The sequence below is a fragment of the Heliangelus exortis genome, chromosome 1 (assembly GCF_036169615.1).
Source record: "Heliangelus exortis chromosome 1, bHelExo1.hap1, whole genome shotgun sequence".
Classification (NCBI taxonomy): Eukaryota; Metazoa; Chordata; class Aves; order Apodiformes; family Trochilidae; genus Heliangelus; species Heliangelus exortis.
The window spans coordinates 136,171,013-136,183,300 of record NC_092422.1 but is presented as its reverse complement, the minus strand read 5'-3'; the positions used below and the strand labels follow the sequence as shown (position 1 = coordinate 136,183,300).

The following is a 12,288-nucleotide window of genomic DNA, read 5'->3' as shown; positions in this document are numbered from 1 at the left end:
TTTTTCTTCTCCTGTGCTGACTGCAGGATGCTCATCGGACGCAGATTTCTGTCATTTTTCTTTGCCATGTTATACCGGTAGAAAGGATTTATTCCTCTTCTTCTGTCCTTTTGTAAACTCTTAAGTTTCTCTTTTCTTTTTTAAGTTTACTTACTGGGATCGTGGACAAAGACAAGAGCAAAAAACCTGTAGCCTTAACTCTCTAATTCTCTGCATGTAATTTTAAAGTCACCATGGTTCATTCTGTAAATTAACAGACTACTTGGACCAGTTTGTGTTTACTGGCATGAAAACCTTTATGGGGAGTATCAAAGCAATGCAGCAGGCCTCTGCATCCTTTATGGTTTGTTAGTAAATTTTTACTAGGACAGTTGATTCCCAGGGAAACACCTCATTACTTCCCACTCCCAGAGCCTTGTGCCTGAGTGGAGGATCAACCTCCTCCCCTCTTCACAGAAAAGTTTGTGAGTAAGTGAGGGGGTTTCTTGTTTGTTTGGGTTTTTTTTGTTTTTTTTTCTGTGTGTGATTATGGAGTGTGTTTTAGATACCTCACAGACCACACTCTCCCTGCCCCTGCATGCTGGGCCTGTGAGCAGCCCCTTGGCCCATGACATCTACGTGGCCCATGGCTGCTGGGACACATTTTGGAGAGGACTCAACCCAAGGGCTGCCGGCCCTTGTCTGTGCAAAGAAACCAGGGCAGCAGTCAGTCTGTGGAGTCCTACTTGTCCTCTGTGGTTTTGGGTCCATCTCTTTGTGCTAGATCGTGTTGTCAGCAGCCCAGCTGCTTTCTTGAGCCCAGGCAGGCTCTTCTGTCCTGCCCTGGAGACACAGCCCAGATCCTGAGTGCTCACTGGGAGGGAATGGCGCTCCAGTGGCAGCAGATTTCTTGGATGCTGCCACTGGATCTCTGACAGCAGCAGAGGTCTGAATATCTCACTGTATCTCCAACTTTCTCTTCCTTTTTCTCCAGTCCTGGCTCCTCTTTGCTGCAGTTCCTTTGCTCATCCAGCCTGCCTTCCCTTCTTTCTTTTTTATCCCCTCTCTTCACTGTAATATATACTCAGATAGCATCTCCTTCAGCCACGGATTTTCAGCCCTCTGCAGGCCAAGCAAATGCTCTCCTCCAGGTTGGATGCAGGCATTGCAGGAGAGAGTCTCCTCTCTCAGTGGCTTTGCAGGAGCAGTGCAAGGCGAATCTGATGCTTTTTCTTCAGGCTCTTGCTAGATGGTGTTTGGTAGAGTTGGAGACCCTGGGGAATTGATACAAATCTCTACAGTGAGTGTTGCAAATGGAGATTTTTCCCCAGTGGCTTGTCGCATGCCCAGAAGCAGAGTGAGCTGTCACTGAATGTAACAGGAGCATCTCTGCAGCCTCTCTGCTACATTTCAAATCCCAGATCCAAAGCACAGCACCACTGAAGTTTTCCCAATAAAGTGGCTGAATGACCCTGTTGATATGGGTGCATCTCTCTAATTGGTTTTTCAGGAACAGCCTAACTGCTTTACCTGATACTTTCAAAGAAGAAAACTATTTCAGCTTGACACACACTCCTGGAAGGGAAAACTTTCGGTCTGAATGAGTAAAGCTTGTCAAAGAAGAAGCAGCTAAAAAGAGCGGTTTGTAGCTCAATGTTTGGAGCAGCCAAAGATGGTATCAGTGCTGCTTTTGGTACAGTTGCTTGAAAAACCTCTGTACCAGCCCTTCAGTGGCCTAGGGAAGGGGAATATAGAGCTTAATGGTGGATTTCTCAGGTGTGTGTGATGCAGAAGAAACAAAATGGCTGAAATTGATGGAACCTAAAACTGCAGGCATGGGGCTTTGATTTCCTGAGATCTGATGGAAGGTGGCCGTGCTTTGATAGGGTCTTATTTTTTTCTATTAGCCCTGTTCCACCTTGTCTCCTTGTCTGTTGATGGAATGTCTGGTATGAAAGGAAGCCCTTTTTCATCTTCTTCATCACATCTTTGATCTGTTAAGTGCATTTTGCTACTTTCCTTTCTTCTCTTTCTGTTTCTGGTCCCTTACTGTGCCTCTCTCTCCTCCTTGCCCTCTTCCTCCTGGTTTTCTTCCTCTACTTTCATCCCACACAGGATGAGGTATATACTGCCTAGAAGAATAAGGAAAGAAACCTGAGTGGGATCTTGTTCTCTGCTATGTGTGCCAATGCAGTTACCCCCTGTTCTGCTCTCCCTGAAAATCCAATAAACAGCAAGAACTCCAAATGTGGTCACAACTGAAAATGTGCATGAAGAATACGTGCCATTATCAGTGCAAATGAGTTAAAACAGTAGTGACTTCCATAAAATTTCTCCACGACTCCCTGAAGAGTCGATAAAGCTCCTGTTTATGTGTGTTTATGCATCTGGGTCTGTGTGGGTAGTGGTGGCTGGGCTTTAGGGTTCTCTGGAGAGATAAGGAGCAAGGATGCCACACATACACTGCAGGGAATGGCAATACTATTCATAAAGAAGAGAAGCAGGAGGGCTTTTCTTCCTTCTCCCTTGCAAAACCTATAGCACTCACTGGTATTTTATTTCCCTGCATCAGGTATTTTAAGCAAGTTAAAATCCAGATGTGTCTGGAATATATTGGTGTGGGGTTTTTTGGTGGTGGTTTTTTTTTTTTGTTTTTTTGTTTTTTTTTAATTCTTTTTTTTTCTCCACAATGATTTTTTATTCCTGTTTTCTCCCTGGGATATCACATACACTTGCCCTTTGATGGTTATCCTCAAGGAGAGATATAGACTGAACTAGGCTGAACAGATACTTCTCCAATAATAAGATGTAGCTTGCTGGACAGATTATAAAGAAGTCATCTTTAAGTAGAAAGGTAAGGTGGTCTCTATAGCCAAAATATTGCTCCTGTAAAACTTGTACACTCTCAGCACAGGAGTCTGTCAAACTGTCTTGGAATTAGGCTTGCATCTACCAGTGACATAAAGTTCTGACATTCACTTAAAATACCCCCTTCTAAGATTTAAAATGTCTTGATTAGAGGTTTCTTACTGGTACTGAAAACTAAGAATAAGTTAACAGCCTTGTTTTTATACTCCTCCTTCCAATGCCTTCCTCTAATAGGGGGTTTGAAAGTGCTAGTTCGAAACACTTGCTGTTGCTGGGAGTTGGCTGTGTTTCCTGAGAAGAATATAAATGGGAGTGATGATCTTCTCACAGTGGAGGTACCTGGCCAAAACAAGCTCTCCAAATACCAAAGCTTGTTTTACTGTGTACTTATCTTGGTCTTTTAGATGTCCCCTATGGGGAGCATCCATCATACATCTTAACTGTTTGTTCTCTTCCTTTGAGAAAACCTTCAAAGAGAACGCAAGAGCTAGTTAAGGTTTTATACCAAAGCTGAGTCAGCAGCAGCCTGGGATAAATATGTTGCTGACACTGGTTTGTGATCATTCACACAGCCGTGGCAATGGATGGCAGCTGAGGAGCTGCCCTGCTCCTTTCTGTAAACTCTGGATTCCTCCAACAGTACAGGGGGATTAAAAAAGCAGTCTGCTTCTTGGAGAAGTTTGTTTTGATTAACACAGAGTCCATCTGGTACCAGCAAAGTTTACATTCCTGTAAACTGTGTGGTATTGAGTTTTACTAGGCCACCTACCCTGCTGTCTTCAATTATAAAAATCTCCGAGTGCCCTGATGATGTAATTGATTTCAGGATGAGCCGAGCTTTTCAGGAAGCCAGAGCTGCCAAGTATCTGTCTTGGCCTCTGCTTGAACTGTGAGAGAGAAGTCCCTGCATTATTAAGCATTTCTTGGATTTATTGTTTGTTGCGATTCTGGTTGCTTCAGGGAATATTCCTGAAAGGCTTTTAAAAGATAGCAAGTAGGCAATTACATGCTGGTTTGCTTTGTGGGAAAGCTGGCACAAAGCAGAGGTGGAACCGCTGCCCAAATGGGCTCTTTTCACACTCGTTTAGCAAATCTGACAATCCGGATTGCCTCCTCTAATTTTTATCTTTTCATCATAAAAAGCTGTGAGACCCCTGCCTTGAAATATTCTCCTGCTCCAGAGCTGTACGGAGCTACCATCAATATGGTTTTCCTACATGTGCCCTATGCCTGCTCTCATGTGGGACAGACCGTGTGTGTGTTTTGGCACTGGGAGCCACTCTGTGCTGGTCGGGGTGGAGCAGGCAGTGGGGAGTGGTTCCCATGATCAGTAGGATGCTTGGCAGCCTGGTGTGGCTGGCAAATGCATGGGAATCAGACGATGCAAAGGGGCTGTTTAGAATAGGTATAAAACAGTTAAAGTGTTGTAATAGTGATTTCTTTGATTGTCTTAGCTAAAAACAAAATAAAGAGCTTTGGCTGATCTTAAGGCTGCCTGAGCAAAGTTCAGCATAACTTCTGATGGTTTTGTGAACTGCAATTTTATATGTAAAATGCTATGTCTCTGTGTCGCTGGCATTTAGCAAGCTTCCTCATCTGTGTCCCATTTGCTGTTCACTGGATTTTAATACATAAACTGCATATTGTTTTTTGCCTGCACCAGCAGCAGGATGTTTTCCTAGTTACCTTACAAGTAGTAGCCTCCCCTTGAAAACCACATGGTTCTTGTAAACTTTTGCTGTGCTGAGCATAAACCGTACGCTTCTGCCACTCCTTTAGGTTGATCTGATGGGCAGACATCTGGATTAGCAAATAATGAACCACATCATTTTGCATGGTTTCCAGGTAGACTTCAAGACAGCAGCTTTCTCAAAGTGGAAGAGTTTTGCTTATTAATTTAACTGTCACAGGAAGAAACTTTTCTTAACTGAAGCTGTAAAGTAGCAAATGCATTTGGAGGAAGGATTAGAGAGCTCAGGGCTCTCCAAACTTTCTTTCTTCATCCATTCCAAGTTACTCGTTGCTTTCATTCTGGTTCCTTCTTGCTTGCTGATTATTGCTCCACAGCATAAACTGATGGACCTGTCAGGATTTTCTGAAATATTTTCAAAAGGTCTGCTTTGCAGTAGGGCAACTGCAGCCTACCCTGCAACTTGGTGGGGCCCTTCAAATTAGCTTTGACTTGTGGATAAACTCATCCCTTGAAACTGTGGTGGCGTGCATGGTGTTACCCTTGCTGCAAGGAAAGTGTGAGAAGTGGTAGAATTTTAGTTAATAATAGGGAGGCAAAGTCAAAATCAAGATGTTGAAAGAGTAAGTGTTCCTGTACTATACTGCCAAGGATGAAGGAGCAAATACTGCCTTCCATTTACATTCATTTTCTGGCTTTAATTTTCTCCTCAGGCCAGGCTTGAGAGGGAGCAGAGAGCTGGTGATGGCATGGGTTCCTCTGGGGATGCTGTTTAGACCCAGATCAGCGCCCAGTTTTCTATGGTCCCAAGGCACAGCTGCACCTTTCAGAGCCTCAGCAGCCTAAAGTGAAGTTTTACCCTTCTTGCTGAAGGGACTGCCTTCAAAACCAGCCTGCTGTCCTTAGCAGATCTTCCAGCTGGAATATCTTCCATGCAAACTTGATCCATGAGAAGCCAGGTTCCCTCTGAGCATGACAAAGCAACAGGGTCTGAGTGCCCCTATGTCCCCAGAGATGCTGCCCCTGGTGGGTGGCTGATCTGAAGGGTGGCAACCACATGGTCTGGAGATGCCAGCCACCTCATGAGTTTTAGGTCACTGCTGTTGAGGTGATGCAGTTTCTCAGATACGAAGTTGGCAGACTTCTTGACACTGATAAAAAGTGCTCCTTATCTCTAGCTGAAGTCTTGGAGAAAAAGCTGAACTGTTCTGCTTGATCTTTTCCCACAATAATTCCACCTAAAGCAAATATTTGTAATGGAAAATTTCTGCCCAAAGTGTTGCAGTTAAATTAAAACTACAGGCAAGTGAAAACAGGTTCTTGAAAAGAGTAAGGCAGTGTGATTAATAGAGGGCCCTCCTCCCTTCATCCATAAAAATATAAACAAAATGCAACCCAACACTTCTGCTCCCGCTGCAAATTGTGAGGGGGTTGAGTTTCATAAAAGGTTCCAGTAGGGAACAAAAGATCAGGGTTTGATCCAAATGCTATTAAAGTCACTGAGAGTCTTTCCCTTTGGCTCCAGTGGGCTTTGGAGCAAGGCCATGGTGAACACTTGAAGGCCAGCGTGACCTTTCATGGAGTGAGAAAGCTGAGGGCTTAGTTTCATCTCACTTGTACTTGCTGGAGCCTGATTAAAATCAATGGGAGCTCAAAAAAACTACTTTGCAGAGTTCAGCCCTTGCAAACTAATCTGGCGTTTAAGTCAGGATCAGTGCTTAAATGTCAGCATTTGTAAATAAGTAGACACCAAAAACTGAGTGCCATCTGACTTGCTTTACCGTGTATGGTCTGGTTCCCAAGTTTTAGGCATGGCACTTAAGGAGAGTTTTCTGGAGAGCAGTTCTTTTATAGAGAGCACCCAGATGTACTTATTGTTAAATGCAGCCTCTGTTTCTTGCTGGCTTTGCCCCATTGCTTTTGTCTGCAGTGTAATCTTTTCTCCGTCTTGCCATGGTGACCGTGCTTGCAAACTTCCTACTATGGAAAATTTGAACAAAATCCCAGATATTAAAGACTCTTGGCAGCATTAAGAAGTGCTGCAATCTTCTTTCTTTCAAAGATTTGAACGGGAGAAGCAATGAGATGATAGACCATGTTGAAGAATTTGGAGAGGAAATAAGATGCATTTTATATGCTAGATGTTTATATCCTAGACGGAAGAAACCCATGATGCTTTCATGCTTGGAAAGCTATTTTAAGTGCAGGTGTTGTAATTCATTCTACAGTTTTTGTAAATCATTAAACTGAGTATCCCAATACTGATTGTATGTTACACAGAGGACCTGCAAATGTTTTTCCTCTGAATTTATTTTGTTTACTTGATATTTATAACTTCTTAAAATTATTTGTCATTTCTCCAATAGTTTGCTAACTCCCTTATGCTTAAAATATCCCTGTTGACTCTTTTGTGTTTCTCTTTGTTTCTCATTGCTTTATTGCAATGACGAAGCCTCTGTAAGGTTCAATAGAAATTAAATTATCATTGAATTAATGTCATAGGTATGGCACTGTTTGTTAAATTAAGAAAGCTCCTTAGAATCTGGCAAGTGCTTCCACCCTATATTAAAATAAATATATAGCTTTGGCTCCAGATACTCTTTAATTTTACTCCTTGAGAAACAGGATGGTTTTTATGAATGCTCCTACAATAAGCCACCTGTGTGTTTGTCTCTGTGCAATTAATTATCATAACACCTTATCAGCATTATTGTAATTAAACTTAAGCCTGCAGAATACACTTTTAAAAAAATGCCTAAAATAAGTTCATTTCTGCTACAGAGTTATTTCCCTCTCTGGAGACTGGGGAGTGAGCTGGGAACAAGGAGTTTTTTGCCTTTTAATCATGACTTAAATTTAAATTGCTGTGTTTGGGTGACCTTTTAGAACTGGGTCTTGGTGTAGTCTTCTGGGAGCACTCATGGTGAGACATGTGGGGGGTTTCTGAGTGTTAAGGAGTTAATAGATGATTAAAAAACTCAAACCAAATCAAAACCAGATTTTGATGGAGTAACTGCTATGTAATATACTGTGTATTGTTTGAAATGGTCTCAACATTTTTACTTAACTGATGGAAAGAGCTTTGAAGAGTTAATAGTGATTAACTCAGTGCAGTCATTATAACTGCAGATTAATTTAGGCTGATTAAAAGAATGTACAGTTTTTCCAGTTTGAAAAATTACTTATTGTGTCAAAGTACTTAAACAAATATTTGTTTCCTTATATTTCAGCTACCTGACTGCAAATAACAACCAGAATTTCTTGTATACTGCAAGGCCTTTTTTGAAGAGAGCTGCTTTGGTGATAAGCTATGTAAGTACAAATGGACTTGACCACTTATTTCTGTGTATGTGATGAGGAAGCACATTGTGTGGTAGTATCCATAAGACTCAAAAAGAGTCTTTTACGATTAAGATGGTAGATCTTAATACTAAGTTAGTCTTGGAAAATAGTCTAGAAAAATTCATCTGAGCAGAGACAAGAAAACTGCTATGTTTTCAGTTCAGATTTTCCTTTGATTTATAGTGGTTACCCTTACAACCATGTAATTTTCTGCAAGTATTTCCTGCCCTAAATACAGGGACACTTTCTGGCGCTGGGGTTCAGTGGCATGCTGCTAGTTGTAGTGCAGGGCTCAGCAGGAGTCACAGGAAAAGCTCTGCCTGCAAATACCTGTCTGCTTGGTGTGTTCCAAGCAGGACTTGACATCTTGCAGAGGAGAAAACAAGCCCCTCAGCAGGGCTGTGCTGGATGTGCAATGCCCTGTGCTGCTCTACAGGCTGAATTCCCTTGTGTGCCCCTTGACAAGTGGTTTCCCGGAAAGGTGGAGGAGTGCCAGCCAGCAGAAGTCCTTTCAGGGATTAGGATTACACAGCATGAGAAACACCAACAGAGCATGTCCTTACACCCGTGCCAGCATGAGTGAATGATAATAACTTATAAGACATCAGCCATGTTTACCCATGTCATGGGTAGCTGAGATAGTGGGGTTGCTGTCAGTAACGCACATGCAAAAGGAGAGGACACAACCACATAATGGGTTGTCTATGCTGAGGGTTGGCACATTTGTCATCCTGCATAGGGTGGCAGAATTCAATTTTGCATAAATGTTTGAGCTCATTTCTAGGCACAGAGCAGAGCATGGGGAGCTATTGCAGTGAAATATTTGCTGGGGACCTTAGCTCTTCTTAGTAGTGCATTGCTAACCAAGGTGTTCTTCTTTGAAGGTGATCATTGTGTTGTATTTCCGCCTCTGGATAATGGGAGGATCGATGCCTATGTTTTCAGAGCAAGACAATCCAGCTTCATTCTCACCATATTTACTGACAAGGTACCATGTCACTAATCAAAGAAAAGTCTTCAAAACTGTAATCTTGACATTACTTTTTCCCTGCACTAAAATGTTTTACAGATGGCGAATGGGAAGACTTGTGTTTTTTTGTCTTAATTACTTCTCCTTATTGCTCTATCCAGAATAGAGAGCAACCAGCATTATTTGAACCCTAAAGCACACTCTGGGTCCTGTAGAGTTATATTACAGATGCTTTCTGACTGAAAAATTTGGGCTAGTTTTTATGCAAAGCCCAAAGATTAGTTTATTTGCTTGAGCACAGGGCCATAAAGCCCAATGACCAAAGTGTAATCCTAAGCCATAAAACTGGCTGCTCCTGAGGTAATCAGCACAAGCATTCTCCTTTGGCTTCAACTGAAGTTGGTATAAAAGGGGGTTGACCATACCTGTTGGTGGAATATCAGTGGCTGATCAGTGAAGGTGGAAGGTGGGAGCCTGGTGGTGCGGGGTACTTGACCTACCTCTGCACAGCTCTGGCTGAGTATAGGATGGGCTGCTGTGGATTAATTAAAACACTGATCCTGAAGCTTGTATTAACAGATTTCTTTTATTTTATAAGGTAAGGTGGTTTTTTTTTTGTTTGTTTGTTTGTTTTGGCTTTTTTTTTTTTTTTGAAAGATACGTGAATGCTTTTTTTTTTCTTGCCTGAGACCCAACATGCAATTAGGTAGGCTGATACTACATTATTCTGGCTCTGCTGGGTCTGACTAACAAAGCAGCAGCAACTTAGCTCTTCCCACCAGACCTAACCAGACCAGTCGTCCAAGAAGGTCGTAGGATGTTGATTTCTTCCTAACACAGGGTTATGTGCATAACTGTTTGCTGCGGTTAGCTACTGAACTGGGAAAAGACATTTTGGAGGCTTCTGGAGGAATTTCCTGATGGCTCCAATGAAAGAGCAACAGTCCTCTGTATCACTTTCTGGCCTTGCTGGCTTCTCATCCCAGCAGCATAATTGCAGCTGAGATACAGGTTAAACCCAAGCAATCCTTTTTCGACATCTGCTGCAGAATTGAACTGGATCTCATTTGGGAGACCTTTATGATAATGCGACAACAGTTTCTATTACTATCAAGGCTAAAAGTGCTTCCAGGAAGCGTGTTGTCAGCTTTGGAAAGCTCTGATCTCTTCACAATATTTCTGTCAGGGTCATTAATACCAGACTCTGTGCAGCAGCACAGTGTGAAGGATTTACTGTTGTCCCATCTCAGTTTGCTTATGCTGAGATCGGGGATCATCAAGTCATAAATGATCCCATAACTGACTCCAGTTATGTGTTCTGTGCTGCAAATGCCTTTTGTGTGTTTGTCTCTTTACATCTTGTAATGACAGGGGAAGGTTTTATAACCCAAAAGCTAAGTCATTCTTGGAGCATGAAACAGTGACTATTTTTACCACCGGCACTGTGGATTTCATTAGCAGCTTTATGAAGGATGAGTGAGAGCACTGCTGGCTGAACTCCTCCCTGGCCCCAGCAGCAGCCGTGGCTTCTCTTGCAGTCTAGCAGCACCTGACTGCCCCAAACCTAATTAAGGAAACTTTTGCCAGTAAAAACCAGTATTATTGCTCTGGGGGGGATTCTAAAACCCTGTGGCTAGTTCAGCTCTTCCACTTCTGCTGAGCTTGATCTTAAGCCTCACCACTTTAGCCAATTTACCCAGAAGCCTGTGTGTTCCATCCAGAAAACCCATCCCTTCAGCAAGCCTGGATGCCATTATGTGGCTTTCTAATATGTGGAGTTAAGTTTAGCTGGTTGGGTCCTTCACTGCTGATCCAGCACCAACCCCCATGCCTGATGTTCAAACAAGGGTTCTGACAACAAAAGCTGAGAAGCAGGCTTGTTGCTGAATCCTGCCCAGGTTCCAGTCAAGAGACATGACTGGAGGCAAGGCTGCAACACTGACCCAAAGGCCATCCAGCAACAGGTTTGTAAGTATGAGTATTGTGTAAGTATTGAGTAATGTGTAAAGGTGTAAATAGGTACTGAGTAGTGAAGTGAGATTTTGTCAGGTCTCATGATGCTTATAGTGTAAATTAGATGGCAAAGGGTGTGAGAGTGGTGTATGCATGCAAAGATTGCGTGAAGGAAGGGAGCATATAGAAATTAAGGTGTATTAAACAAATCTAAGAAGAGACAGGTTCCAAACAAGCCAAGGAGGTGGCTTGCAAAGGGTAACTGAGCTGGGGAGCTCCTTGATGTGGGATGCTGTGGGTGAGCTGAAAGTTTATGCAGGCTCATAGAGAGATTTGCCAAGTTAAAAAAAGAACACTAGGCTGCTAAATATGCAGAAACCAAATCCAACTGGGGACATCATACTAGCTAGAAACTGGAAAAAAGTATCATGTTCTTATCCTGTTCTTACTTGCTTTTCTTGGCATTAACTTTTGGTCCCTACTAGAATGTGTCTGGACAGACCTTTTGTGTGTCCCAGTTTGGCTTTAGAGCATGGCTGTATGTTCTGTGTAACCTATCTCCAATCTTGGACAACACAAAGGTATACCTTAAAGTCAACAGCAAATTGCCTCATTCAATCATTGGAAGATAAAAGATGCTGAAATAGTAACAGTTTTTCAGTCTTTCTTTTTTAAAAAATCAGCTGTTCAGTATGTTCACTAAAATAGTGTTGTTAAAATGACAAGTGAATGGGGATGCAAATCACAGCGCTTTGGAAGTCAGAATATGAATACTTCAGTCCTTGAAAGGTACTGGATTTTCTATTTTTCCCAAATATCTTAAGACTTCCACTGAGGTAAATGAAAGCTCCCTCAGTGCGATGCCTGGGCAAGGGTGACCTGAGAAGATGAAAGCTGTGCATTACCCCCTTTCTCAGCAGAGGCAGATATGAAGGTTTTGGGAATCCTACTCATAAGATCTGCCATGAGATCCTGTCCATGCAGGCTGGTGTACATTGCTGCAGAAAGGATGTACCCACCTGAAAGAACACACTGCAACTTGCCATCTCGAAATTTACCATGGGTAACCTGCTGCTATAGAAAACCCAATCTCAAACATCTGTTACAACATTCTTGCTTGTATTAGATCAAAGTTGAGAGAGAATGAAATTAGAAAGGTTTCAAGCATCACCCAGCTCTAGGTAAACAGCATACTGGAGTGCAGCTCGAGTGTTAGCAGGGCGGTGAGCAGTGCGTTGTCATGCTTCAGACATTTTACACAATGTTGTTTTATTCTGCCATTCTGGAGGGGAAAGAAATAGAAGGCCTCTGAATAAACAGATTGTATTACTAACACTGTGGTAAGAGAAGGAAAAAGTCCATTGTGCAGTGTGTCACAAGGTGTGTGAAACACATTAAAACCTACCAGTAATTTCAAACTAAGAAAATGTTTCTTTAACAAACATCTTCAGGAGCTATGTTAATTTCTTTTGGCATTTGCCTTGGG

At 42.4% G+C, this 12,288-nt stretch overlaps 1 protein-coding gene across 1 annotated transcript in view; it reads left to right on the top strand.

The window, feature by feature from the left end:
- The window catches only part of TMTC1 (transmembrane O-mannosyltransferase targeting cadherins 1), a 144,518-nt gene that overhangs the window by 50,555 nt on the left and 81,675 nt on the right, over nucleotides 1-12,288 (top strand). The window contains exons 6-7 of the mRNA XM_071769015.1: nucleotides 7,768-7,849; nucleotides 8,764-8,867. Coding sequence (XP_071625116.1) covers nucleotides 7,768-7,849; nucleotides 8,764-8,867 — 186 coding nt within the window. The remainder of the gene's footprint in view (nucleotides 1-7,767; nucleotides 7,850-8,763; nucleotides 8,868-12,288) is intronic.